The 25,448-nt window shown below is 38.4% G+C and overlaps 2 protein-coding genes across 9 annotated transcripts in view; both read left to right on the forward strand.

Moving 5' to 3' along the window:
* The window catches only part of mef2aa (myocyte enhancer factor 2aa), a 101,748-nt gene extending 97,464 nt beyond the window's left edge, over window positions 1–4,284 (forward strand). For all 8 annotated transcript variants that reach the window (XM_053623194.1, XM_053623197.1, XM_053623193.1 and 5 more), the window contains 2 exons: window positions 208–331; window positions 643–4,284. In XM_053623194.1, the coding sequence (XP_053479169.1) occupies window positions 208–331; window positions 643–985 (467 nt within the window). In that variant the 3' untranslated portion in view covers window positions 986–4,284. The remainder of the gene's footprint in view (window positions 1–207; window positions 332–642) is intronic.
* Window positions 4,285–7,177: 2,893 nt separating this feature from the next.
* The window catches only part of mctp2a (multiple C2 domains, transmembrane 2a), a 44,100-nt gene continuing 25,829 nt past the window's right edge, over window positions 7,178–25,448 (forward strand). The window contains exons 1-9 of the mRNA XM_053623192.1: window positions 7,178–8,315; window positions 15,563–16,238; window positions 16,320–16,373; window positions 18,768–18,852; window positions 22,402–22,544; window positions 22,652–22,728; window positions 22,848–22,959; window positions 23,063–23,098; window positions 24,897–25,046. Of these exons, the coding sequence (XP_053479167.1) occupies window positions 15,594–16,238; window positions 16,320–16,373; window positions 18,768–18,852; window positions 22,402–22,544; window positions 22,652–22,728; window positions 22,848–22,959; window positions 23,063–23,098; window positions 24,897–25,046 (1,302 nt within the window). The 5' untranslated portion in view covers window positions 7,178–8,315; window positions 15,563–15,593. The remainder of the gene's footprint in view (window positions 8,316–15,562; window positions 16,239–16,319; window positions 16,374–18,767; window positions 18,853–22,401; window positions 22,545–22,651; window positions 22,729–22,847; window positions 22,960–23,062; window positions 23,099–24,896; window positions 25,047–25,448) is intronic.

Raw genomic sequence — 25,448 nt, forward strand, 5'->3', positions numbered from 1 at the left:
ACTCTCAAGCAGTGATGACAAAATGAAGTTACAAAATTACAGTAATTTGCACACACAAACACTAATCTGCTGCACCCAGATTGTTCTCTGAGGTGTGTAGGTGTGTGAGGTGTGCTCTTCTGAGATGCAGATGAGTGTGATGTGTGTTCTCCTGAGGTGCGGAGGTGTGTGTTGTGTTCACTCGTGACCCATGTTGTTGTGTTCTAGAATATTCCCTGAGCAGCGCTGAGCTTTCCTCGCTGCAAGGCTTCGGTTCTCCAGGGCTCTCGCTGGGCTCCATGTCGGCATGGCAACAGCACCAACTGGGCCAAGCAGCTCTCAGCTCACTGGTGTGAGTAACACAGACAGCGTGCAGAAACACATGCATATACACATAGACAACACACACAAGCCTACATGCTGCCAAAGGTCACATGCACATGTTGGCAACAAAATTTTCTATGTGGAATTTATGTCCTGCTCTGTCCTGCTCTCTCAAAAGTGTAAGCAGCTATGTGCGTGTGTGTCCAAAGTTCCTGCATATGGGTGTGCATATGTGTGTGTGTGTGTGTGTGTGTGTGTGTGTGTGTGTGTGTGTGTCTGTGTGTGTGTGTACCTTCTTGTCATCCAGGTAGTTAATATTTTCATCCTGTCCTTTCTCAGGGGTGGTGGTCATTTACCTCAGGGCTCCAACCAGTCCATTAACACCAGCCCGAACCTCACCATCAAGTCAGAGCCCATCTCACCTCCACGTGAGCGTGTCACTCCATCCGGATTCCCACAACAACAGCAGCAGCCTCCCTCCTCCAGCCGTCCTGACATGGGCCGCTCACCGGTGGACAGCCTGAGCTCCTCGTGCTCCTCGTATGACGGCAGCGACCGCGAGGACCCACGTGCTGATTTCCACTCACCGCCAATTGGCCTGAGCCGAGCCCTTGCACCTGGAGCCGACGAGCGCCACAGCCCCTCTGTCAAACGCATGCGTATGGACTCCTGGGTAACATAAAATGACCAGGGAGGGCAAGACAGGCCACATAGGGGAGAGGGAGTGACCGCCAGAAGCAGGGAGGGTCATAATTGCTATTATTATGATTATTATTATGATTATTATTATTATTATTATTATTATTATTATTATTTAACTTCTTTTTTGTTTGGGAAGGCTGTGGGAGTGGCAAAGAAAATTCAAGATATCCAAACATTGAAATTAAAGTTGGACAGTAACTGTTATTATTCGATTATTTTCATTTGGCTTGTTCTGATAGGAGGCGGGCGCATGGAAGGAAAAATCAGCTGTCTTGACATATTAATTGACAGAATTAATGGTGCAACTGAGTGGTGAGAGAGAAATCAGTTCTTCAGACTGGTTGGGTTACTTAGAACAGTTGTTATCAGGTACTTTTAAGCAGTTCCAATTTAGCGAAAGTCCAACATTTAAAGGAAAAAAGGAAGATGTATGGAGATGTTTCAGGATAGTCTTGTCTGGTCTGGTCTGGTCTGGCACTTGTAGTAGCTATTTCTGCTGTTGAATGGTTGCACACAGGGTTGCACACAACCAGAGCAAGTTTAGGCCATTTGCAGCTGGCCTCTTTAATAATCTAACTTTATACACACTTACAAACATGTTAACTTGTTCAAGATTGAGTATGTTTCAAAAAAGGTTTTGGTTTACAAAGGGAGGCTCATGACTAAAATAAGATCACACTTATACCATTTAACATAGGAAGATGATTCTCTTATTTTTGTGCTATTTGTTTTTGGAACACAACTTTGTTTTCTTTTTAGAATGAAAAAATAAGTTAAAAAGTAGCCCAGTTGAACTGGAGACAAGAGTCCTAAATTAAAATGCAGCTCAAACAGTGATTAAAAAAAAAAAAAAAGCCAAAGTACGTTTCTTAGTTAAAGTTTTGGTTTGAAAATTCTCATTTCTCTTTCACTATTCATTTCCTCTTGGTTCTGTTGTAATGTATTTTGTTACAAACTATGAAAAAAAGAAATACAAACCAGATCTTTAAACAGATATCTAAAGCCATGAACACTCTGTGTTCTGTTTGTAAATTAAAGATTTGAGCCAAACCTTTCCTTTTGTTATGTATATAGCAACTTTAATATATATCACCGTCAGTGTAAGTACGTATGTATTGTACTTTCACTGGATTGAAGAAAAAAAAAGTATATTTTTGTGGATTACTGCCAGGTTTACAAGGCGAGATCCTTAATAAGTAGAGTATTCACTGGTTAATATTTACTATTTTGTTAACTAAACTGTACTTTCTTTGAATCTGACTTATTACTGCTATTAATAATCAAAGTGTTTTTATTTGAAAGAAGGATGTTTTATGGGTCGCTTTCCCATTAATAATGGTAATTGTCTGTCCTTAAGAAATTGTAACAGTGCTGTAAGTTTGAAACTCCACTGTCTCTTTTTTCTCTCTTTTTTTTTGTTTTTGTAAAAGGAATACTGTAAAATTAAGGAAAGCTTTTTTTTCTTTCTTTACTGTACACATTGTGGGAGGGGTTGGCCAAGGCTGCTGAACACACTGCCTACTTTCACAACCAAGGATTCATTTCAAGCCTCAAGGCAATGGCCCTTCAAATGCCAATTAGTGACACACATCTTCTCTCACAGGAATAACTGACTTGCATCACAATTTAAACAGATTGGTCAAATGTGATTGATATACTCAATTCCTTTTCATGGAACCCTTCATCAGAGTCACTTAATGTCTCCATTATTATCTACATATTGTAAATACTAAAACCTAATACATACATACTATGTACAGAACACACTTCCCATTTTCATTTGTTGAATTGGCTTGCTAGAATATTGATCCTCTCCAGACTGAGAGAGGCCACTCTGGAAGCTCCAGATGCTCTGTTGTTGTTGTTGTTGGTGTTGGTGTGTGTGTGTGTGTGTGTGTGTGTGTGTGTGTGTGTGTGCGAATCTCAGTTTTCGCATCTATCGCTCCATACTGAGGCTCTTTCGTCCATGCTTCTTTCGCCTGCCTCGCACCTCACTGCCCCCTTCAGCTGGAAGAAGCATCAGGGGATTCAGCAGCAAAAAGACAGTTCAAATGCTAGACAATGCAAAACCAATCTCTCTGCTGGATTGCACATGTTTGTACAGTCAGGTTTGGCAAAAAAAGGCTTCCTCTCTTTAAATTTGCTATCTATTTCCCCCCACTTTGTGTGCTCTCGTCCCCTTTTTAGATACCTCTCTGCCTTAACAGGCACCATAGCAGCTGGCAATAAGCTGATGTTAATCTATGCAGTCTCTGAACACACAGCCCAGCACACAGCACCATTAAGAAGGCTCTTTCACACAGCATTTACAATAATAGGATTTAGAATTAAAATTGGTTATCATCATCTGCCCATTAAAGACATTTCCTTGTTTATGAACAGCATCCTCTGTATGTGCACAGTTGAGAAAATGACTGTTAACCTTAAACCCTTAAGTGCTTGTATATTAAGAAGGCACACTATTTTATTGGCTACTTTATAAGTACCACAGAAAGCCATTTCATGCTGAGTAACCTTAATGCAGACCCTGGTGTGTATAGCTTTCCCTGCTTTGGTGTGGGAACAAGTTTAGCGGAAAAGCGACGTTTCAAAAAGTTCATTAGAAATCCATTTTGATGATGTCTATCACTAATGTGTTACAACAATTAATGCCTTTCAGGGTAGATAAGCAATAATGCAATAATGCCATTGCAGTGCTGTAAACTGCACTGTGGAGTAACGATATGCAGGGCACTTACATTGACACACACACGCACACACACAAGCTAGATTAGGAATCAGGGAGTTTTTTTTGTGCACAGTTTAGAGCTTTATTCCGAAGAGTTCTAAATCGTGCATGATATTTCTCATCAACATTTCATTCCCAATGTTAAAAAAACAAGCAAACAAACAAAAAAAAAGGCTGGACAAAGTGCCAGTTTGTCTATCAATTCCCCCCGCAGACACATGCAAAAAATACACATAGGAAATCTAAAGAGAGGAAGTTGCTCGTCTTGGTCTGAGTGCTGCTTACGACATCACAAAATGAACTGAATGTGAAATGAAGGGTTTCAGGAGGAAAACAATTTGTAGAGAACTTCACTTTGCTGTGCAAGAGTAAACTGCTTTGCTTTATGGCTTTTTCTAAAGACGGAACTATGTATTTGGTAATTGTTTGTAGTTACTAGTTCAATTCAAGAAGCTGTTTGCGGTTTGGATGCTCAAACCGTTTGGCGGCACAAGCTGGACTTTGTTGCCATGAATGAAATGAAATGTTTTAGATGGAAAAAAAAAAAAGAATCAAGAGAAAAAAAATTAAGCTAATCTGCATTCTGTTTCCCTTGAATGTGTTGTTTTATCTTCATTATACAATAAATATTCTAGTGAACTTTTTATTGAATGACTAAGATATTATGCTAGGGATTGTTGTACAAATTTGTATTCTGCATTCACTTAAGTAAAGATATTGGCTTTAACTGTGTAAACATAGATTCTCTTGCTTATTCTGTACAAATTGAAGTGAACAAATCTCTGAATATGAGTAGACTTTGTCCACCTGTGAAGTGCAGAACCTTAGAAACTGTCCACTTTATTAAAAACCTAAATGTAACCTCAAATATTAACTCTATGTCCCTTCCTATTATGCCACGGATGGAGCTTGAGACCTTGACCAGGGAGCTAAAGCATTTACTCATATCCAGGAAGCCATTCACCACTGTACGAACATCTTGGGAAACACTGCGTAATGCAGTGCCACTGCAGATTAGCCTAGATGTGTGAATATGAATGAGCGTGACATCTGAAATTTCTCAGATGTGGTGTTGGTCACTGGTATGCCAGGATTTTCAGGTAAAATTTTCATAAATTTTAAGCCACAGGCAGGTGGTTATGTTTAGTTATATAAATATTCATTTACTTGCAATGAATATTTGATTATGATGTACAGAATCCTACAGCAAGGTAGACTAAACGGTTAAAATCTCAGCTGAAATGTGTACATTGAATTAAGAACAAGAATATAATCATTGTTTTCTTCATTAACTTTTAAACCAAAAGCTAAAAGCTTCAACACAATAACATTAGACAGATTCTGGAAAAAAACTAGATAAAAACAAAAAGGCTTGAGGGGGAAAAACATGTAACTACTTTTCTGTAAAGTGGGACAGAACAACAGCCTAAAATTAAAAATTTGATCATTCCCAACTTTGTTGACCAAATCTTCTGTGAGAAGTTAATGGTAAGGATAGAGTGAGGGGTGGGGCAAACCTTTAAATGCATTTGGATGCATTCCTCCAGAACTTGCATGACATTAGGATGTTTCATTTGACTTTAACCAGAGGTAGGCACTGTAAGTACAACAGCCAACACTAATGGGCACGTAACTTCTCCAACTAGAAGATGATACTGGTCTACAGAGGTATCTTTTACTGCTACCTGTCTGTCTACAGTTGCAATCGAAATTATTCAATCCCCATTGCAAATCAGGATTATTGTCAAAATGTAGTCTTCCAGCTGTTTGCAATGGACAAATCAAACAAAAGCAATTGAAATACTTCAACACAACAAATGCTTCAAGTGCTTTCCCCAAATTCAACTGAAAATGCAACTTATTTTCAAAATTATTCAACCTCCTGAATAGAATCTCTCACAACACAAATATGCAAAATAGGTGTTGTCTCAAGCATACCTAATGCAACTAATCAAGAGCTTCATTAGTTGCACCAGGTGTGCTTGAGCTAGAACACATGAAATACCTGAACTGGCTAGGGGTAGAAAATGTATGAAATACCAGGACGGTGCAGAAAAAGGAAGCTATCAACAGCTGCAAGCAGATTTCTGAGAAGGCAGGTTGTGAAAAACCCTCGAGTGACTGCAAAAGACCTGCAGCAAGACTTGGTGGCAACAGACACTGAGGTTTCAGTGAGCACAGTATGGTGTGTACTAAACGCAGAAGGTTTCCATGCCAGAACTCCAAGACATACAGCACTAATGATAATGATAAAGAGTCTTTATTTGTCACATATACATTACAGCACAGTGAAATTCTTTTCTTTGCATACCCCAGCATGTGAGGAAGTAGGGGTCAGAGTGCAGGGTCAGCCATGATACAGCACCCCTGGAGCAGAGAGGGTTAAGGGCCTTGCTCAAGGGCCCAACAGTGGCAGCTTGGCAGTGCTGGGGCTTGAACCCTTCTGATCAGTAACCCAGAGCCTTAACCGCCAAGCCACCAGTGCCCCAAAAGTACAAGAGAAGTCTGCTCAAAATCATATAAATAAGCCACAGAATGTTTGGGATTCTTTTCTGTGGAGTGATGAAACAAAACTGGAACTTTTCAGCACAAACAATCAGCAGTATGTCTGGAGGAAGAAGGATGAAGAAAGAACACTCTGTCCACAGTCAAGCATGGTGGTGGCTCGGTGATGCTCTGGGGCGGCTTTGCATCCTCTGGCACTGGAAACCTGCAGCGTGTGGAAGGTGAGATGGATTCATTGAAGTATCAGGAAATCTTAGAGGAAAATGTCATGCCGTCTGTGAGGAAGCTGAAGCTTGGGCGTCATTGGACCTTCCAACAGGACTATGATCCCAAGCATACCTCAAATTCCACCAAGGCTTAGTTGCAGAAGAAGTCCTGGAAGATTCTACAGGGCCATCACAGTCACTTGACTTGAACCCTATAGAAAATCTCTGGTGGGATTTGAAGAAGGCGGTTGCAGCATGCAAACCCAAGAATATTACTGAACTGGAGGCCATTGCTCATGAGGAATGGGCTACGATTCCTCAGAAACGCTGCCAGAAGCTATGCATCTTGTTTGCAGCGGGCCATAACAGCAAAAGGGTGCTCTACCAAGTACTAAAGATTCTTACCATGAAGGGGTTGAATAATTCTGAAACTGGTCATTATAAGTTGCAGCTTCAGTTGAATTTGGAGAATCCACTTGAAGCATTCATTGTGTTGAACTGTTTCAATTGCTTTTGTTTGATTTATTCATTGCAAACAGCTGAAAGTCTGTAAATCTTGACAATAAACTTGATTTGCAATGGGGGTTGAATAATTTTGATTGCAACTCTATCCATCCATCCACATCTATCGATCCTATCTAATCTATCTATGGGCAATGTCAGCTTGCAACAATTGAAAATAACAGGTCTTGCTTACCTGAATGTTATACTAGTTAAAAAAAAAAAGTTAACTTTGAAGGTAAACGGAAGCAAATCTCAGATTTGTCACAGATATCCATGTTTTCTGACCTCACAATAATCTCTGCTGGCTAACCCCTTGCTAATATTTTCACTACACCCCTGTCCTATGATTTGAAGTCTTTCATGAATGCCTGTGGCAGCTGAAATTTATGGATGTACGGTAACAGTGACATAATAGAGTATCACAATTCTCAAACATATAATCACCCATCTGATTACACAACCACAATATTTAATACATAATAATGGCTACTATAGGTCACTCCTTTTAATATGAAATACCAAACTCTAAAAATCAGTCAAATTAAAAAAAATATATCATAAAAACCTTAAAATATCTAGACACAGGTTGTTAAAAAGATGATAAAAATGCCATATCTATATGCCTATTCTCAGTAAGGCAGTCTACAGTATTACACAGTATGTAAAAAGGATTTCACACTTTCCCAGGGTACTATTTTGACATATTATTTATTACTTTAGTTCATATTACAGCCTGTTTTGCGCTGCTAAGGTGACTTGCTGTTAAACAATGCGTCCAGCAGATGGAGACAAAATGATATCCACCAAGATATCAGTGCCCTCGCATAACATCACATCAATCGTAACAGTAACACGACTGAATATTGTTACCGGCCTGTTTTTTCTTTCTTCTTTTTTTTTTTTTTCTTAATCAATATCAATATGAAGTGAGTATATATTAGAATAGATCAGCTCGTAAAACACAGATCATCTTTACCAGCTAGTAAGCTATTTCCAAGCTTCCTAATTAATTGTCTAAATTGAACAGTAATTGTTTCTAATCGCCTTATTGTTATTTTTCTTTAAAGCTGCTTGATGATATTGGATTAGTAGAGGAAGTTCAGAAGGAATTTTCCAGTTTGAGCAGCTCAGGCCTGTGTTTAAATAGCTGACCAGACTGGATTTTTCAGCAGGAACCTGAATTGAGAACGCTTGAACCGAAACTACAGTGATAACACTTGACACGCCCACAAGTGACAGAATAAACCGGTCAAATGAGACCAACAACTTCAGAGGTTCCGAGTGTTTACGAGTTCATCGGATTAATGTTTTGTGCAAGGAAATATCAATTCTACGCAAGTCTACATTAACATTTGAACTACCTATAGGTAAGAACATGGCGTTGTTTTCATTTTCACAAGGCTGAATGCTGAAGGTGTGTGTACATGTTGACAGTTGGCTGCCTTCCAGGTAACCTGGCGAAGTTCTTCCAGCTTCTTCACAGCAAGAGCTTCAGAACTGTCGCATGCAGGCTGGCTATTTTAGCAAACGGAACAGGAGTCGCGCGCGCAGTCTGCTCTCTGTAGTACACACTTAGTTTACATGCTTCTCAGTGCCACCATTTCATTTTTAGCTTTAGTGAGAGGAAACTTCATTAACGAACTGGACAGAAATTTCTTTGATATACTTTCTGAACTACAGCCTATACATATTCATAATACGTTTCAATTAGACAGGCTCAACAAAATTTAAGTGCAATATAGTCTTGGGTATTTCTGAGAAAACACAATCTCTATCTGTTTTGATGTCACCCGGACATAAAATAAAATCTACATGTGGACTGGGTGGAATAAGTGGACTTTACATGAGAGGTTCATGTACAGAGCAACCAGTGTGGAACCTGTTTTTGCCTCCATTGCACATTCAGGTGAACAGGGCAGGCTTCACAGGCCTCTGTTTCCAAAATGCTCCTTAATTTACAACTTTATCATGTTCATTATGTCTTGGAGGAGGAACTACACTTTGTAGTTGGCAGTTTTCCATAATGCATAGCTTTTGGAATAGTGTCATAATATAAGCAATATTCTGTGCACGGAGGGAAAAGTATTACTTTTCCATCAACCAGAATTAAGATTTTTTTCCTCGCAATCAGTTGTATGTGGATTACGGGTGTAATGATACAGTATGGTCACGATAATAAATAATAAACAATACAAAGAAAAATTTTGACTGAATAAACAAAGTGTCTGACCAGTCCGTAGAGGATGTTTTTGTTGTGATTGTTGTGGCTAAACATGCTTCATTTTGCTGCAGATTCTTTCATAAATTTCAGAGTTTTTTGTGCTTTTTTTTGTTGCAGAAAACTGATTGAATTGGTGAAATTGCAGTTGCATGAAATTGTTTTGCACTGTCTTTCGCAGTGATGTTTGTTGGTAAATGAGACCTTTTTAGCTGTACTCATGTTCAACGCACGTGACTTGAAGAGGACTTTGACTGGATGCGCCTTGGCCCAAATCTGTGGAAGTTTGGCAGTAATTTTGGAAAATTTCAAGCTCCACTGAATATTGCGGAGTTTTTTTGATTTTGAGTTAATTTCTGTTGTCGCAAAATCGCAAAATCCTGGAGGGACTGTCTGACCTGGGGAAAATGATCGACTGAATTATAATGAGCTCTGTAGTAGAAATAGAGCTCCAAAGTTAAAATGCCAAGTTTCCATGGCCTCTTTCTCAGTCACCTGCCGCACATGGTCACATTTTGCATCATGATGCATTGTGTTACGATATGTTGTTACAACCCTAGTATGGATATCACACATCAGAGAATGGTAAAAAGCAGTGGTTCTCAAACTGGGGCCGTAGCCCCCTGGGGGGGGCCTCCAGATGGTGCCAGGGTGGCCGCATAGAAATTCTAGAACATTATTCTTTTGAAAATGAATTTTACCTGTATGTAAGTCAGGATTGTAAACCTTTGCACAATGAAGTACATAAAAATGAGAAATATCAATAAATTAAATAAATTATACACAGCACACTAAGACACACACCAAACAGAGACATCCATTGATATACTGGAAAAACCTAAGACTATTTAAAAACATGGATACACTTTTAGACAGAGGACTGAAAAAGTTTGAGATCCACTGGTAAAAACATAGTGTTTAGATAGTTGTACAATAATAGACGTGAAGAAAGAAAAACAGCTCCCACAGCACTTCAATAAAGATCATTGTGTCTGTACCTTTACAAAAGACACATTTTCTTTGTTCCCTTTTTTGTCCCCCAAGACTATTAGATTCATCTAAACACTGTGGTCGTATCATTTTCTAACCTGTGATATGTCCACAGAAAATGGGTAGGCCACGGCATTTAAATGCTCGTAATAGTTTTCAAAGAAACAACACATTTCAGTAAGGAAAATTGTTTCAGTACCATTTAGACAGAACACATTTTAATTTCTAAAGATAATCCTCAGATTCAGAAGTAATTCAAAGTTGTCTTTCTCGCTTATATACTGTTCAGGTCAAGTTTCATTCGTTTGATTGGTCTAAATAGGTAACTTTAAAAAAAAAAAATCAAAATTGACAAAAATACATATTTGCATTAGTTTCAGATTTAAAAAAAATTCTCTACATTTATTACACATTTGCATACAGTGGTCAAAAGGAGTTCAACATTTACTCAAAACCCAAAACCAGTGTAGTTGTGGTTCATGTTGTGTGCTACTGTAGTACTAAGATAATGATACAAGTGTTCCATAGTGGAGTACCTAAAATACTGATAATGTTGTATTTTGACAGTGTAGTACTAAGAGTAATAATGTATTTATAGTGCACTCTGGCAGTGTAGTTGCAAGAATTATGTTTTGGTGTAGTGTTGAGAGTAGGCTTGTGTGATGTAGATTTTTTCCCCTGATCACGATTTGCCATTTTAAAATATTTTGATAAACAATTTAATTGTAATTCATCCAATAGCATAAAAAATATAGGAAATGAGCATTTCCACCATTAAGGAGAGTAGGGGAGTGTGTATTAATATTATGCTGTGAAGTCAAGAACTGTGGCAATCGCAAAATCTCAGCTGGATGGTGCACCTATAACAGCACTTTTTCAATATAATTGTCTAATGTTGACATTTTCTCTGTTGAGGCAGGAGAGTGCAGGAGAGAGAAGAGAACCAGTCAAAACAAACAAAAGCTTTAGTCACTTTAGAATTATTATCACCATTAACCATGTTAAACATATGTTAAATATAAAGTGTAAACTGATGTTAAATATATACAGTGCCATCCACTAATATTGGCACTCTTGGTGTTGAACAAGAAGAAGTCCTGCAGCATGCTGTTTGGATCAAGGCATAGCCGTCAACGTGCTCTCAATATGCATCTTCAATTTGATGATGGGTCTCCCATGGAGAATCTGGATTGTTTTAAATATCTTGGTCTATGGATTGATCCTGAGCTTACTTTTAAACTTAATATCAGCTATATTATAAAAAAAACAACAACAATATATGGTTCTCTGCGCTCATGCTACCGTTCAGTTAATAGTTTTTCCTTTGAAGTCAGAAAATGAATAATTTCTCAGCTGATAATTCCTACTATCGATTATGCTGACATTATTTATCTGAATACCACTGACAATGTCCTTAGGCCACTTACTGTTGTTTTCAATTCTCTGTGTAGATTTGTCTTAAGGTGTCCATTCAATACTGTGTTATGTATGAATCACTTAACTGCTTGCAACCCAAATCAAGAAGGGACTTTCACTGGTTTCAGTTTTTTATCCAAATGTGCTTACGTTAATTGCCCCCCGTATTTGAAACACTTCCTTATTCCTTTTAGTTCTGCATATCCTCTTAGGGACACGCAACATTAAAATTTTTTTTTAAAAAATTTACAGTACCAAGAATTTCCACAGAGGTTGGACGTAAAGCTTTTCATTTTAAAGCACCTTGTGGCTGGAATAAACTTCCACCTTTCTTAGGATCTATTACCACTTTGTTGTTTTAAGTCATCTTTATTCCAATATCTTAATACACCATGTTCATGCTATTGATGTGAGCAAGTGTAGCTACTTTGCCTGGTCTATGTGCTGCATAAGTCTGATTTTATCCTGTTATGATTGCACCTTTCTTTCCATATGTGGTTAACTGTACCTTGTTGTTGGTGGTTCCTGTTGTATGGTGAACTGATCTTTTTTTTTTTCTTCTTGTTCTCTTGTCATGGTAATCGTCCAAATTTTTGTTGCATTTGTTATTTTGGGCGTGGGTTGAAGAAGCTGAGTGAGCTAATTGTATATTCGTATTTGTTTTGTGTTAGTTTTGTTTTGTGTATGCACTTATATTTTTTGTATTTGTGTCTTTTGGTCTCCCTTGAAAACCAAATGCTGCATCTCAAGGAGCTATCCAACAATAAATTGAAATTGGTAAATATAAGCAAAGAAGGCTGTGAAAATGTGTCTTTATTGTTTAACCTTTTGATCTTTTATTAAAAAAAAATCACAACAATTGCAATCAAAACACAAGTTTATAAAAATATCTTTATTTAATATAGATGTGCAACAATTATTGGCACCCCTATGAAGTCATATTAATTGTTAAATGTTAAGTAAGTATACACGATTAGGTAACATACATTAATAGATTTTATTTCACATTAACGAACACAAAATATTCTCCATTTACCAAGACAGAAAGAGAGAGAGCATGGGGGAAAGGGGCATGGCTTCCAGGAAGTGTCTGGAGAGTACAAAACACCTGTCAGTTGGCTCATATCTCACTTGATTGGGGAGAAAAAGACTGTTCTTTTAGTGCATTTTTAGTTGTAACTTGTCCTTACATTCTCTGATGTTTTTGCAGAGCTCCTATGCAAAAAGAGCAGGTTCATAAGCAGCATATCCAGTTATAAATGCCACTGAATATTGTAGCAACATAACATCATATAGGGAAGATTACCATTATATCGCACAAACCCAGTTGAGAGTAATGTTTATAGTATACTTTGATGGTGTAATGGTGAAATGAATGTTAATAGTACATTTTGAGGATGTAGTAGGTAAGAACAATGTTTATAGTTTATTTTGACATTGTAGTAATAAGAGTGGTGTTTATAATATTGTTGAAACGTTGGGTGATTAACGCTTTTGTTGAAATCTATTTAATTCTGCATTGTGTTTGTGTTTTTGTCTTGTGTTTTAGTTAATTAAACACTGGAAGAGAAACAAACCTAGCCATAATCATTCTAAAGGTTTGAGGGAAAAATCACACATTTAAATCACTCATGTGCCTAATAAACACAGAGCTTATCTAAAAATATACTGCTTTATTGAATCACAACACACTGTGCTGTCATTGTTTTGCCATTTTTATCAAATTCAGTTGCCAGTATAGTTATTGTGATACTTGATTTTCAAAAATGTAAAAGCTAAAGTTGACAGAAGCATGTAGTTTACTCAGGTAAAGTATAAATGTTCCCTGAAACACTTACATAAAAATAAGGAACAAGGACATTATTTTTCGGTACTATGCACCACTGATGGTAGCTATTGATTAAATTCTCTGCCTTCAACAGGAGAATGTAATCTAAAATCAACATTTTAGGAGAATAGCGATCTCAACTAGATAAAATGTAGTTCAAATACTTCCAGTATTACAAAATGGTAAGGTTTATAGTCAGTTGAAACTGTATTTATGGATTGAAATTTCATTTATTGTTAAACTTGTTTAAAATGGGCTGCCCACTATGTAATAAAATATTAAATGAAAGAATACTTGTTTCTCGAAGTGGAGAAGAGATATTTGATGTACTTGAGAGTGTTGACAGTATTGTACCAAGGAAGTACCAATATTATTAGAAATGCGTGTACTTGCATTTTAAATTATGTAGGTTTTTTGTTCTAACAGTGGTTATGTCTGTTAAAATATATTTCCTCAAACAGAGGCCATGGGTTTAGCAGTGATAGTAAAGTTCCTGTTTCTGACACCATCACACTTACTTGTTGGGGATTTTTTTACTGTCATGAACTTGCACTCTCTAAACTTCAAAATAATTTCTGACTTATACAGTTTGTGCATGTAAAAAGTCTCTTTTTATTAACAAAAGTATTAGAATCGCAAGACCAGTTCTTTTGTTTTTGCTATACGGTGAAGACATTTGGGTTTGAGATCAGAAGATGAATATGAGACAGTAGTGATAGACTGATATTTACATCTAGACATGTTAAACAACTTATAACACTACACCTTTCGTGACAGATCACCCAATTTTTAGGTGAGTGAAAATATAGGAACAGATAGTATTAAAGGAATTTAAAGTAAAAATTATAGAGTAAATAAATAAACACTTAATATGTAGTTACATATCAACTTGCTTGCAATAACTGAATCAAGCTGGTGATCCACTAACATAAAACTGTTGCATTCTTCTTTGGTGTTGCTTTTCTAGGCTTTTTTCAGTTGTTATTTGTTTTGGGGGGTTTCTCCGTTCAGTCTCCTCTTCGGAAGGTGAAATGTATGCTCAACTGGGTTAAGGTCTGGGTTAAGGTCTTAGACTTGGCCATTATAAAACCTTCCAGTTTTTCCCCCTGATGTACTCCTTTGTTAATTTGCCAGTGTGTTTTGGATCACTGTCTTGCTGCATGATGAAGTTCCTCCCAGTTAGATTGGATACATCTCTTTGTAAATTGGTAGACAAAATGTTCCTGTAGACTTCTGAATTCATTCTGCTGCTACCATCATGAGTTACATCATTAATAAAGATTAGTCAGCCTGTTCCAGAAGCAGCCACGCAAGCTCAAGCCATGACAGTACCCTTGCTTGTTTGTTTTGGATCATGAGCAGATCCATTCTTTCTCCATCACTTTGGATCCAGAACTTCTGTGGGTCATCTCTCAATTTCTTCCATATTCCCCCCTGCCCTGTGGAGGTTGTTGTTGATATCACTGTTTTTGGATTTTTTCTTAACAGCTTTCACAATGTTTCTGTCTTCAACTGCTGTTGTTTTCCTTGGCCAACCTGCTTGATGTTGTTAGTACACCAGTGGTTTCTTTGTTTTTCAGGACGTTCCAAATTGTTGTATTGTATGTTCCAATATATTTGATCACTTGAAAAATGGGTGGATTCATATAAAAGGCTCCATGTTGTGAATTATGTGACACCTCTAGATATATCACAAAATGGAAGATCTATCTCGATATATATATATATATATATATATATATATATATATATATATATATAATAATGAGCCTTTATTGGTCACATATACAGTAGAGCACAGTGAAATTGTTTTCTTCGCATACCCCAGCCTGTCAGGAAGCTGGGGTCAGAGTGCAGGGTCAGCCATGATACAGCGCCCCTGGAGCAGAGAGGGTTAAGGGCCTTGCTCAAGGGCCCAACAGTGGCAGCTTGGCGGTACTGGGGCTTGAACCCCCGACCTTCCGATCAGTAACCCAGAGCTAAGCCACCACTGCCTCTCTCTGCCTCTGTCTCTCTCTCTCTCTCTATATATATATATATAAAAACTAAAAATAAATTTGGCTTTGCTGTTTCAATATTTTTAGATGGGACTGTATGTAATTTGACTGCTTGAAATGCAACTGATTTGAGTAAAACTCTTGTGTGCTCTTGTTTTCGTTCAGGCATCAAAGAAATAAGCGATCTCCAGTCAGAATGGACCCCAAGAAGAATAAAGTCTTTTCCAAACTGCGAGAAAAAACCAAGCCCCTGTTTAATGTGAAGATGGGTAAGAAAGCCAAGAAGACTCCCCTGCGATACAGAAGGAGCATTTCAGTACCAGACTTGTTAAGTGATCGATCCATGCAGTCTCTTCTAGACACTACTGATCAGTCTTTATCCCCAGACTTGTTTGTTGGGCCAGTTCATTCATTTGTTTCTGATGAAACACAGTGTGAAACCTCCAGCCTAACTGAAAGTCTCACTGTTACAGACACAACATTATCTGCAAAGTGCACTGACCCATACACTGTCCCAGACAGCCCATTTTCAAAAAAGGTCCTGGGCCAGCACAATGCTACAGACACCTCTCTGGATCAGGTTATTACCCCATACACACCATCCTCAGCCAAGGTCCCAGACAACTTGATACTTCCAAACACACCACCAGATAAACGGATGGAGGACAGGGAAAGAAACACCACATGGTACATAGAAGACAGTGAGTCAGCTTGTAGCACACCATCTGAAGACCGGTCCGTCATCTTCTGGTCTCCTGAGCATGACCTGACAGGGTTAGAGCCTGTTACACCACAGTCCACAGAGATGTTTATTATCGGATCAGCTGAGGACAAGAATGAAGTCAGTTGATTTAATCATTTTTAAGGGTTTTATTTTAGCTTGTTCTTAATGGTCAAGAACAGCAAATCTTCTTCCTCACAGGCTTCCAATGAGACCAACGACTATGACACCAATTTCTCAGGAAAAGAAACGAAAGTGAGTAATGTGCAGTCCATTTATTATTATTTTTTATTCTATTAATCATGTTTCATGGAAGGGTAGTACCCACCAGCACCTTCTTTTCAACTACATTAAATCTAAAGATATTTTTCTTTGTCCTTAAACATACATTTACATTTCTTCATTTGTCAGATTTTCTTGAACAGAGTAACCCGAACTTTAAAAAGTGAAATAGCTAAAGGTACAACACAATGAAAATCTATAAAGGTTAATAACATTGAAAACAAGTGCTACAATTGTCTAGTCTGTAAATAAAACAGTCAAAAGCAAAAATTTTATCAGAACATAAGTGATACAGAGAAATAAAAAGAAGTGTTATCCTAAGTGTAAGTTTATAGACTTTTGCAGAAGATATGAAGACACTGATCCATTTGGAGGGAGGAGGGCACTTCAATGAGGTTCCAGGATGCAAAAGTAACAAAATCTCACCCACTTGTATCTCAAAGAAGGACATAGTAAATGCCCAAAAGTTGATGACTTCACTTCCTGTGTATTTGTAAACTGAGGGACATAGTTTAGAGCTCTTTAAAGGCTGGAATGCAAGGTGTCATAGAATTAAACCTTCAATGTGTTCCTCAAACGGACGTTACACAGAATCCAGTTGCTCAAGCGAGATATTTATTATTAAGCTTAATATCACAAGCTCGGGAGACCACCTTGAGTTAGAATGTGTTCCCCCAGAGTGCATTTCTCCGTAGCTCAGGTAACAAGAGTTTTTTGTTTATAGCATCAGACTTACACGTTCATTTGCATTGCGAACAAAGAACAAACTCAGTTTCTCATAGGTAATAAAACATAACCACATTCGAACTGAAAAACTGCTGCTAGAGCAAATAGATCTGCTTCAAATACAAAAACAAAATATGGTGATTGCGGATGGACTTGGATGTAAATCATATCTTAATGGCACCTGCAACGTCTTTGAGAAGCTCTTGTGCTTACTGTCAACCATTCAAGTACACTCTCCATGTCAAGTCACACAAAGAAATACACACAAACACAAATAGTCAGAATGCATTCATAATACATATTCATTAAATTTGTTCATGCATAAAAGCAAGATTAATATTTAACCCTTGTGCATCAAATTAAAAAAAGGTACACATAGGTCCATAGTGGACAAAAATGTCCATGTCCAAAAACTGTCATAAAAATATTCTCAATATCGATTTTTTTAAATAACCAGCATCAGTTCTAATCATAATTACCAAACATTCATTCATTTTCAGAATTGTAACCCTTTAAATACTGATTTGTTTTAAAAAAGAAAAAAATGAATTGTTTTCCATATACTAAATGCTAAGCAGATTTTTTTTCTTTGATTATTACAGTCTTTGATATGTTGTATTATTCTGATGTGGTGAGAAAGAAATCTGTAGGAAATTGAGCTTGATGTAGCAAGATTATGAAAGTTGCGCTTGCTATAATAACACCATGAATTTTAGCTGGGTGTTTGACGGGATATTTTTAGCTAGCAGGTCAAGATTCAGTTTCACATTATTGATTTCCATCCAGGAAGAGATGTAAGAAAGGCATTCCAATATCTTATGTTTTTATGGGATGGATTTAAAAAAGAGAGAAGTTTTGTATTATCAGCACCAACCGGACTGGGGCGGTTTAAACAGAATCACTATTGGAGTTCTACAAGGTTCAGTACCTGTCCACTCTTGAACCCTTTATATACTAAATCACTGGTTTCAGTGATTAAGTATATAGAAACAACAACACTGAATGTGGAATGAGCCTCTGTTCACATCCAGTAATGAGGCTAAATGGTAAGACTGATCCCGTAGATCGGATGAATGCTAGTTTAAGACCTACAGTGCCCTCCACTAATATTGGCACCCTTGGTAAATATGAGCAAGGAAGGCTGTGAAAAATTGTCTTTATTGTTTAAACTTTTTGATCTTTTTGTTAAGAAAATTCGCAAAAGTACTCTGCTCTCATGGATATCCAACAAGTGCAAACAAAACACAGATTTATATAAATAAATATATTTGTTAAATATAGGTGTGCGACAATTATTGGCACCCATATGAATTCATATGAGAAAAATATATTTGAAGTATATTCCCTTTTATATTTCAAATTTTTTTAGTACACCTGTGTGATTAGAAACAGGAAATTGTTCAACCATGACAGCACATTATAAGGTTTTGTAAGGAGGAAATCATGGCAGTATTTAGCAACATTGGTGGGATTGAAGGTGTGTTTCTTAAGTAGGCTTGTGATATGAGGAGTCTTCATAGTGATGTGTTGATCAGTGCAAAACTGCATATATATATATATATATATATATATATATATATATACACACACACACACAATAAATACATATACAAGTATATTTTTGCTTTGTATGATACCCAGACTACTGCAGCAGGTCAGAAGCTCCATTATCTCCTCACCATCAACTTAAAGGAGGGAAGGAACCTGCCCATCAAAGATCGCTGTGGTAAGCATGTCGTCATGCTCTAACCTGCAGGGCTGTGCATGGCTTTGTGCTTATAAAAACGTATCGTTAGTGTTCATTATGCTTCTCCATTATTCAGTGTACAGATATTCCCTTTCATATTTTTCTGCCATCTTTTTCATATAAAGACATATAGTAGTTCAGTTAATCATTTTTACTTACACATTCAACAGACATCCATTACTTTTTGCATTGCATTTTTCATGCTTTTTTTTAGTACATACAGTAATGTGCATTTCAGTACATACAGTAATGTGCATTTCAGTACATACAGTAATGTGCAGAATTTGAGCCATAAATAGTATGAAAGGTATCTTGCAGACCATTATTCTTAATCCAGGTATTGACTGACTACAGTGTGCATGATTGATATTGAAAGCAGTGTGTGGTTTACTATGTCTCTGGGTCACACAATGAAAATACTGATCCAACAGGCTATTTATGTATTTATGTTATAATGGAACTTGTAGTGGGAATCCAAATGTCCAAAAAGGCCATTGTGCATACAGTGTTAAATGGGAAAAACAAGGATAAGTGACAGAACTCACACATGACAAGCATTGTATACTCTCAGTGAGATTGCAGAAATCCTGACTAGTTACATGAACAAATATTAAAGAATCCTCATATGTAAATAAAAATCCACGAGGAAAGAGCATGTTCTCCCCGTGCTTTCGGGGTTTCTTCCGGGTACTCCAGTTTCCTCCCCCAGTCCAGTGACATGTGTTATAGGCTATTTGGCCTCTCTAAATTGTCCATAGTGTGTGAGTGTGTGTGGTTGTGGCCTGTGATGGGTTGGCACTCCGTCCAGGGTGTCCCCCGCCTTGTGCCCTGAGCGGTACAGAAAATGGGTGTTCATAATTAACATATTCCTTTTTGTATATCCGTCATATGTACAGTACGTGTAAGTGCGGTTTCTCCAGTTGTTTGTCGATTAAAACATGCCACTGTTGCGTTGTGATGCATTTTTCCTGGCTGTGTCTATTGACTGGGTATGGTGTGTGCCTTTTTAATTAATTGAATGCCTTTGAGCTGCTAAAGGCTGACAGTGCTGTCCTGAGACAACAGCATGGCATGTGGTCTGACCAGAATGTCTCACTGACTTCAGTCTCATGACTTCAGGCCTCTCCCTAATGGTTATTGTGTTAAGACATAGTTCCACAAACAAATTTGCTACTGATGGACAGTGTGATTTGACCTGGCAAACAAATCATGAGGCTATATATTTGTTATGCTGTTGTGTAGAGACTTTCCCTCAGAGCAGAAAGTATGCAAATGGGTTGACTAAATGGAAAAACAAGTTATAGAGTGGATATGAGATCAGTGAGGCCTAACTGTTGTGTGAGGAATCACACTGGAAACATGGTTTAGATTATGTTCTGCAGTGTTTTGCTACTGAGCATAGACACAGATGAATCCTCCCAACAGCCTTGGGTTTGATATGTGTTTACTTCAATCTTAGGCACAAATGGAACAAGTCTAGTTCTATTTGATGCCCAGAAACATTTCTTCAGATCCAGTGCCAGTTTATGTGATAGGCTTTGCCAAGCTGATTGGGCACCTAATTCTCCTGATGAGTGTCACAGGTGTATGCCCAGAGGCTGTTAATTACTATCATCCTCTCATTATGTCCTCATAATTGCAATATACCCGGCATATTTCTCATGGCCAGTTCAATCTGGGATTCCAACTTGACTCCTACTATTTCCAAAATGAAAAGAAAAAAAAAAAAACTCTTATAAAAGGAAGAATCGATCTTACAAAACAAAGACACTGATTTATAAGGACATGAAGACAGCCTATTAGATTTCAAACTTTAAAAAAAAAATGTAACAAACATTCTGGTTTTAGAAGTAATTGATATACATCACCATCTGTTGGTCATAACATGAAATAACATTGCAGAAGAATGCATTGCTGTGTCAGAAACCTCTGTTCTCTTATATTGAATATTATAGTGCAGTTTTAATGCAGAGGATTGGTTTTAAATCAGGAATATAAGACATTCTAAATAAAATTAAACTAGTAAAAATAAATAGACCGGTAATTCAAGGTTAAACTTGTTAAACGAAGCACAATGCAGTGTCAAAAATGATATGATTAAAAATACTACAAGTATACTTTCGAGTACATTATTTTGCACAAAGTGAAAATAGACACTTGTGTAGAAATGTTTTTGTCATGGGCTATTGAAACAGTACATATAGTAGAAGTAAACTTTGACTAGCACCGTGCCTTTTTGACCTTTTATGAGATGATAAACTTTATGTGGTCATTATGAAGAATTACTGTGATTTGTGACCTTCATTGGGCAACACAATTGGGTACAATTTACAATTTTATGCAGACAGCACATGTGAACAGCTAACAAATGATTATGACCTATAAAATGTTTGTCATGTGTTCAGCATAATGGATTTGCCCGATTACAATCCCATTTACTTTTCAAACTTTATCTAAAGAGGAAAAAATTCCTCACTCAAACCATGGTGGACTTTGTATTTTGCACCTGACAGCTCTCATCAAAATTGCGGTGGTGATGTACCCCATTCAGACCCTGGGCTTTCACTGTCTCCTCACTAGTTGAATCCTCACTTTCTGTGACAGGGTGGAATAATGGTGATCCCCCCCCCGTTGCCTCTATTTACTTAACAATTAACGCCCAGCCCACGATCGGCTGACACCCCACACGCACACACCACCTCTATGTCCTCTAAAAAGCGTCCCGACAAGCCCACAAACCCCCCACATGCACCTTCCCTCCCTTCTTCTGTGCCCGTTAATTTCTGCCGTCACTGTTTTTTCAGTCCCTCCGCAGCTCCTCCTGTCAGGCTGCCTCCTGGAGCTGTTCATTTGGATAGGCGGCACGCTGACAGGCCTGACAGCCCGTCCCCACAGGGCCTTTTGTCATGTGATTCCAGACTACCCGCCGCTTTTTCTCAAGCACCCGCATTATCTGTCCATACAAACGAAGCCACAGGCTTCTTTCTATCTGCTCATGTTGTTTTTTGTTGGCTTTTTTTCCCCTCCCCTTGTCGTCTTCTTTTTTTTACTTCAATCTGCATGCCATATCATAGACAAAGACGTTCTGCCCATCTGCTTTTCTTTGTCCAGCTTGAGCAGGATGGAGTCGCTTAACAGGGTTTGGAGATTAACACCGGTTGCACTTAATTTCAGGGGTTTTAATATGTTCGTGGATTCATGCTGCTGAGAGTTTTTGTTCTGTTCTATAATTAACCAATTAAGAGTTGTGAGGTCCATCTCCCCCATGCTCTGACAAGGTTTCCGAAACAATGGCAGTGCTGCTATATCTAGTGTGTGTGTATGTATGGGAGGTAGTGTGTATATGTGTGTGGTTTTCAAGTTGGGTGGACCACATGCATACACGATCACATGACTATCCTTCTTTTATTGCTTATCTGTTATTCGTAACACTTTGGCATAAATTATACCCCATCACCTGCTTTATAAGACACAGTGCTTACTTGATCTCTCTCTGTCTCTATCTATCTATCTGAATAATTTCAACAGGTACCAGTGACCCGTATGTCAAATTCAGAATAGATGGCAAGACAGTCTACAAAAGCAAGGTTGTGTACAAGAACCTTAATCCTACATGGAACGAGTGTTTCTCCATCCTCATCAGGGACTTGGAGCAGAATGTTTATGTTAAGGTGTGGACATGATGCCTTGAGCCTCACAAGACAACCACTGAAATTGCTTGCTGTCTCAACGGAAATTTCTCAAAACCTTTTTCCTATTACTTATAATTCTGCCTCAGGTGTACGACCGGGATCTGAGATCTCGGGACTTCATGGGTTCAAGCGTGATCATGCTCAGTAACTTGGAGTTGGACAAGTATGACACATTTATTGACATATTTTCTTGGTACTCATCATCAGGCATGATCAACTGTAGCAGTCGTAGAATAACTCAACCTAGTGACCTTTAACCCATAAAGATGGTGTTTCTTTCAGAACATCTGAGATGATCCTGCATTTGAAAGACCCTGGCAGTCTGGAAGAGTACATGGGAGTAATAATCTTAGACGCCTGCGTGTCCATCTGTGAGGGGCCCACCAAACGAAATGTATGTCCTGAAAACAAAACACAACAGATGTCAGGCACAACAAGCGTGTAGTCTTATGTAGCAACAGATTGACTGACAAACATGTCTCTTGCTTATATTTCAGAAATGGCCACATAGGAGGAAAGGAAGCTTCAATAAGGTAGAATAGGATTTCTTCTTGAATGTTTCATGCAGATAACTGTATGATATTTTGTAATGTTCCTGTTTATTTTCATTTTATGCTTTCATGTTTCTCTCAGTCCCACAGTGTGAGAGAAAATAGCACAGTCTGTTTGTATGTGCAATGAAATGCACCCAGTCCTAAAGGTTTCTCTTCTATTAATAATAATAATAATAAAAAATTCTATTTCTAGAATAGGCCACTGGAGGGCAGTAAATCATTGTATAATATCTCTTGTTTTGCCCAATTCTCCTTACTGTTCATAAATTCTGCTTTTATAACCATTGCCATTAATTTCACACAAACTATTTTAAAACTGCAGCTGGACTGAATGATATGTTGCAGTGATCTGACCATGTCATGTTGCCTTTTTTTGCATTTTCATTATGTCTCAAAGGGACTAAAGCTATATTTAAGCTTTGAGCCAAAGCTTTGCTTACCTTTTCCCAAAGAAATTACCAAAGAAATTCAGTTTAGGACAAAATAAATAGCAAAGATTACAAACACACAGGCAAGTGCAAGGAGGAATAAGAGGATCTTAGTTTTGGATTGGACCAGGGCTTTAATTAGGTTTGACTGTGTTTGTTTTTTATCTGTGAAGATGGCTGTTTTTCTGTGGGTTTTACATTGATGGTTCTTCTGAATCACATGTCTGTGTTGGCGCAGCTGAGGCCCGGCTCTATTTGACACCTATTCGGGAGAGGCGGAAGATGGTCCTCTCATCTGCTCTTCTCCTCTCTCACACACCCGCCATCACAGTCGTGCTGACACACACTGCCTCTGAGATGGAGGCTGGCAACTGCACTAACACACAGCGTGTGGTGCTGCTTCTCTCTGACAGGGTCGCTTGAGCTCCACTACGTGTGTGCGTGTGCATGTGTGTGTGTGCATACAGTATGTGTGTATGTGTGGGTCTGTCCATTTTCCGAGGCACTCTGCCAGTGTGGGATGGTGTGGCTCGTTCCCAGGCATGGTGAGCTATAACCCAGATGTTAAGATGTAATATCCCAGCTGTGGATGGATAGAAAGCCAAATGGGCCAGGCCCCCTCATCCCCATGCTGTCCTACCATATGGAGTCAATCCCCCTGACCCTTTTAGCACCAGGAATAGCCTCTCTTTAGGGCCCACTTACTGTTAAGTGGAATTGTTTTATTGGCCATGCTGATCACACTACTCGTCCAAAATAAACACTTGGGATGACTTGGCTCAGACGAGCATTCTATCTCACTCTCAAACCCTCTGCCCTCCCCCCTTATCGCTTTTTAAAGAGCCTTGTTTATGGAGACATGACCATCACATTGAGTGTTAAAGCATGAGTGTTAATGGGGAATAAGCTCAGCTCTGTCCCAGACCAGCGTTGCTGTGCTCAATTCTGCTGATTTCTTTGACAAACCTGGCCAGCCTTTCGTATATGTTGCATTTTTTTAAGTGCACGGCGAACAAGCTGCAAGCCAGCTCTTCACCAAAATGCTATCCATCTGCACCACATGTAATAGACTCGATGTGCATATCGATATGGAAGACTTTGCCAATTTTAAGCGGTTAACTGAAATGCTCTGGATGCAACCATTCTCGTCACACATGAGATACTTGTTCGTTGATGTTTTGTTTTTTTTAAATGTTTGCTTCACTTTGGTAATTTAATTGCAATTGTAATCACTGTCTTATTTTATTGCTTCTTTCTACAGAAATTGCTGTTTGAAAATCATCTAATTTCAGTATGCAAATGTAATGTAAGTGCTGCACTCTCTGTTTTTGATGCATTGATGGTTCCAGGGTCAGCTCCGAGCGGCTGCCATGCAGAAAAGCCAAGTGTGGAGTGGCGTATACACTGTGGTGCTTGTGGAGGGGCAGGACATGCCTGAAGGTGGCCAAGGAGACGTCTTTGTCCGCTTCAAACTGGGAGAGCAGAGGTTCCGAAGCAAAGTGAGGTTTCCTCCTCTAAATATTCACTGTCATATAAACACTTGCTGCACATTCTATAACTCTACATGTCTTTCATCTATATCTCTCTGGTTCCACACTCTCAGGCTTCACTGTTTGACTCTGTCTTGGTTGTGGCTGTTACTTCAGCCCACCTAATGCTTGTGCTGCTGCTTTTCTCCAGGCTCATTTGTGTTCCCAGTATGCATTGCTCATCTGGCTCCACCTTAGTGCGTAGGCCTCCCCCCTGATGAATCCATCCAGTGCTAGTATTGTGTTCTTCTCTTTTTTTTCTTTCTTTTCTTTTTTTTTAACAGCTTCAGCTGTGTTTGGGCTTGCTTGTTTGTTGAGCAAAGATGATTCTACTCGGTTGCTGTCAAGATCTGGAATCCCAGGGAGGAATCA

This window comes from Ictalurus furcatus, chromosome 4 (assembly GCF_023375685.1).
Source record: "Ictalurus furcatus strain D&B chromosome 4, Billie_1.0, whole genome shotgun sequence".
Taxonomy (NCBI): Eukaryota; Metazoa; Chordata; class Actinopteri; order Siluriformes; family Ictaluridae; genus Ictalurus; species Ictalurus furcatus.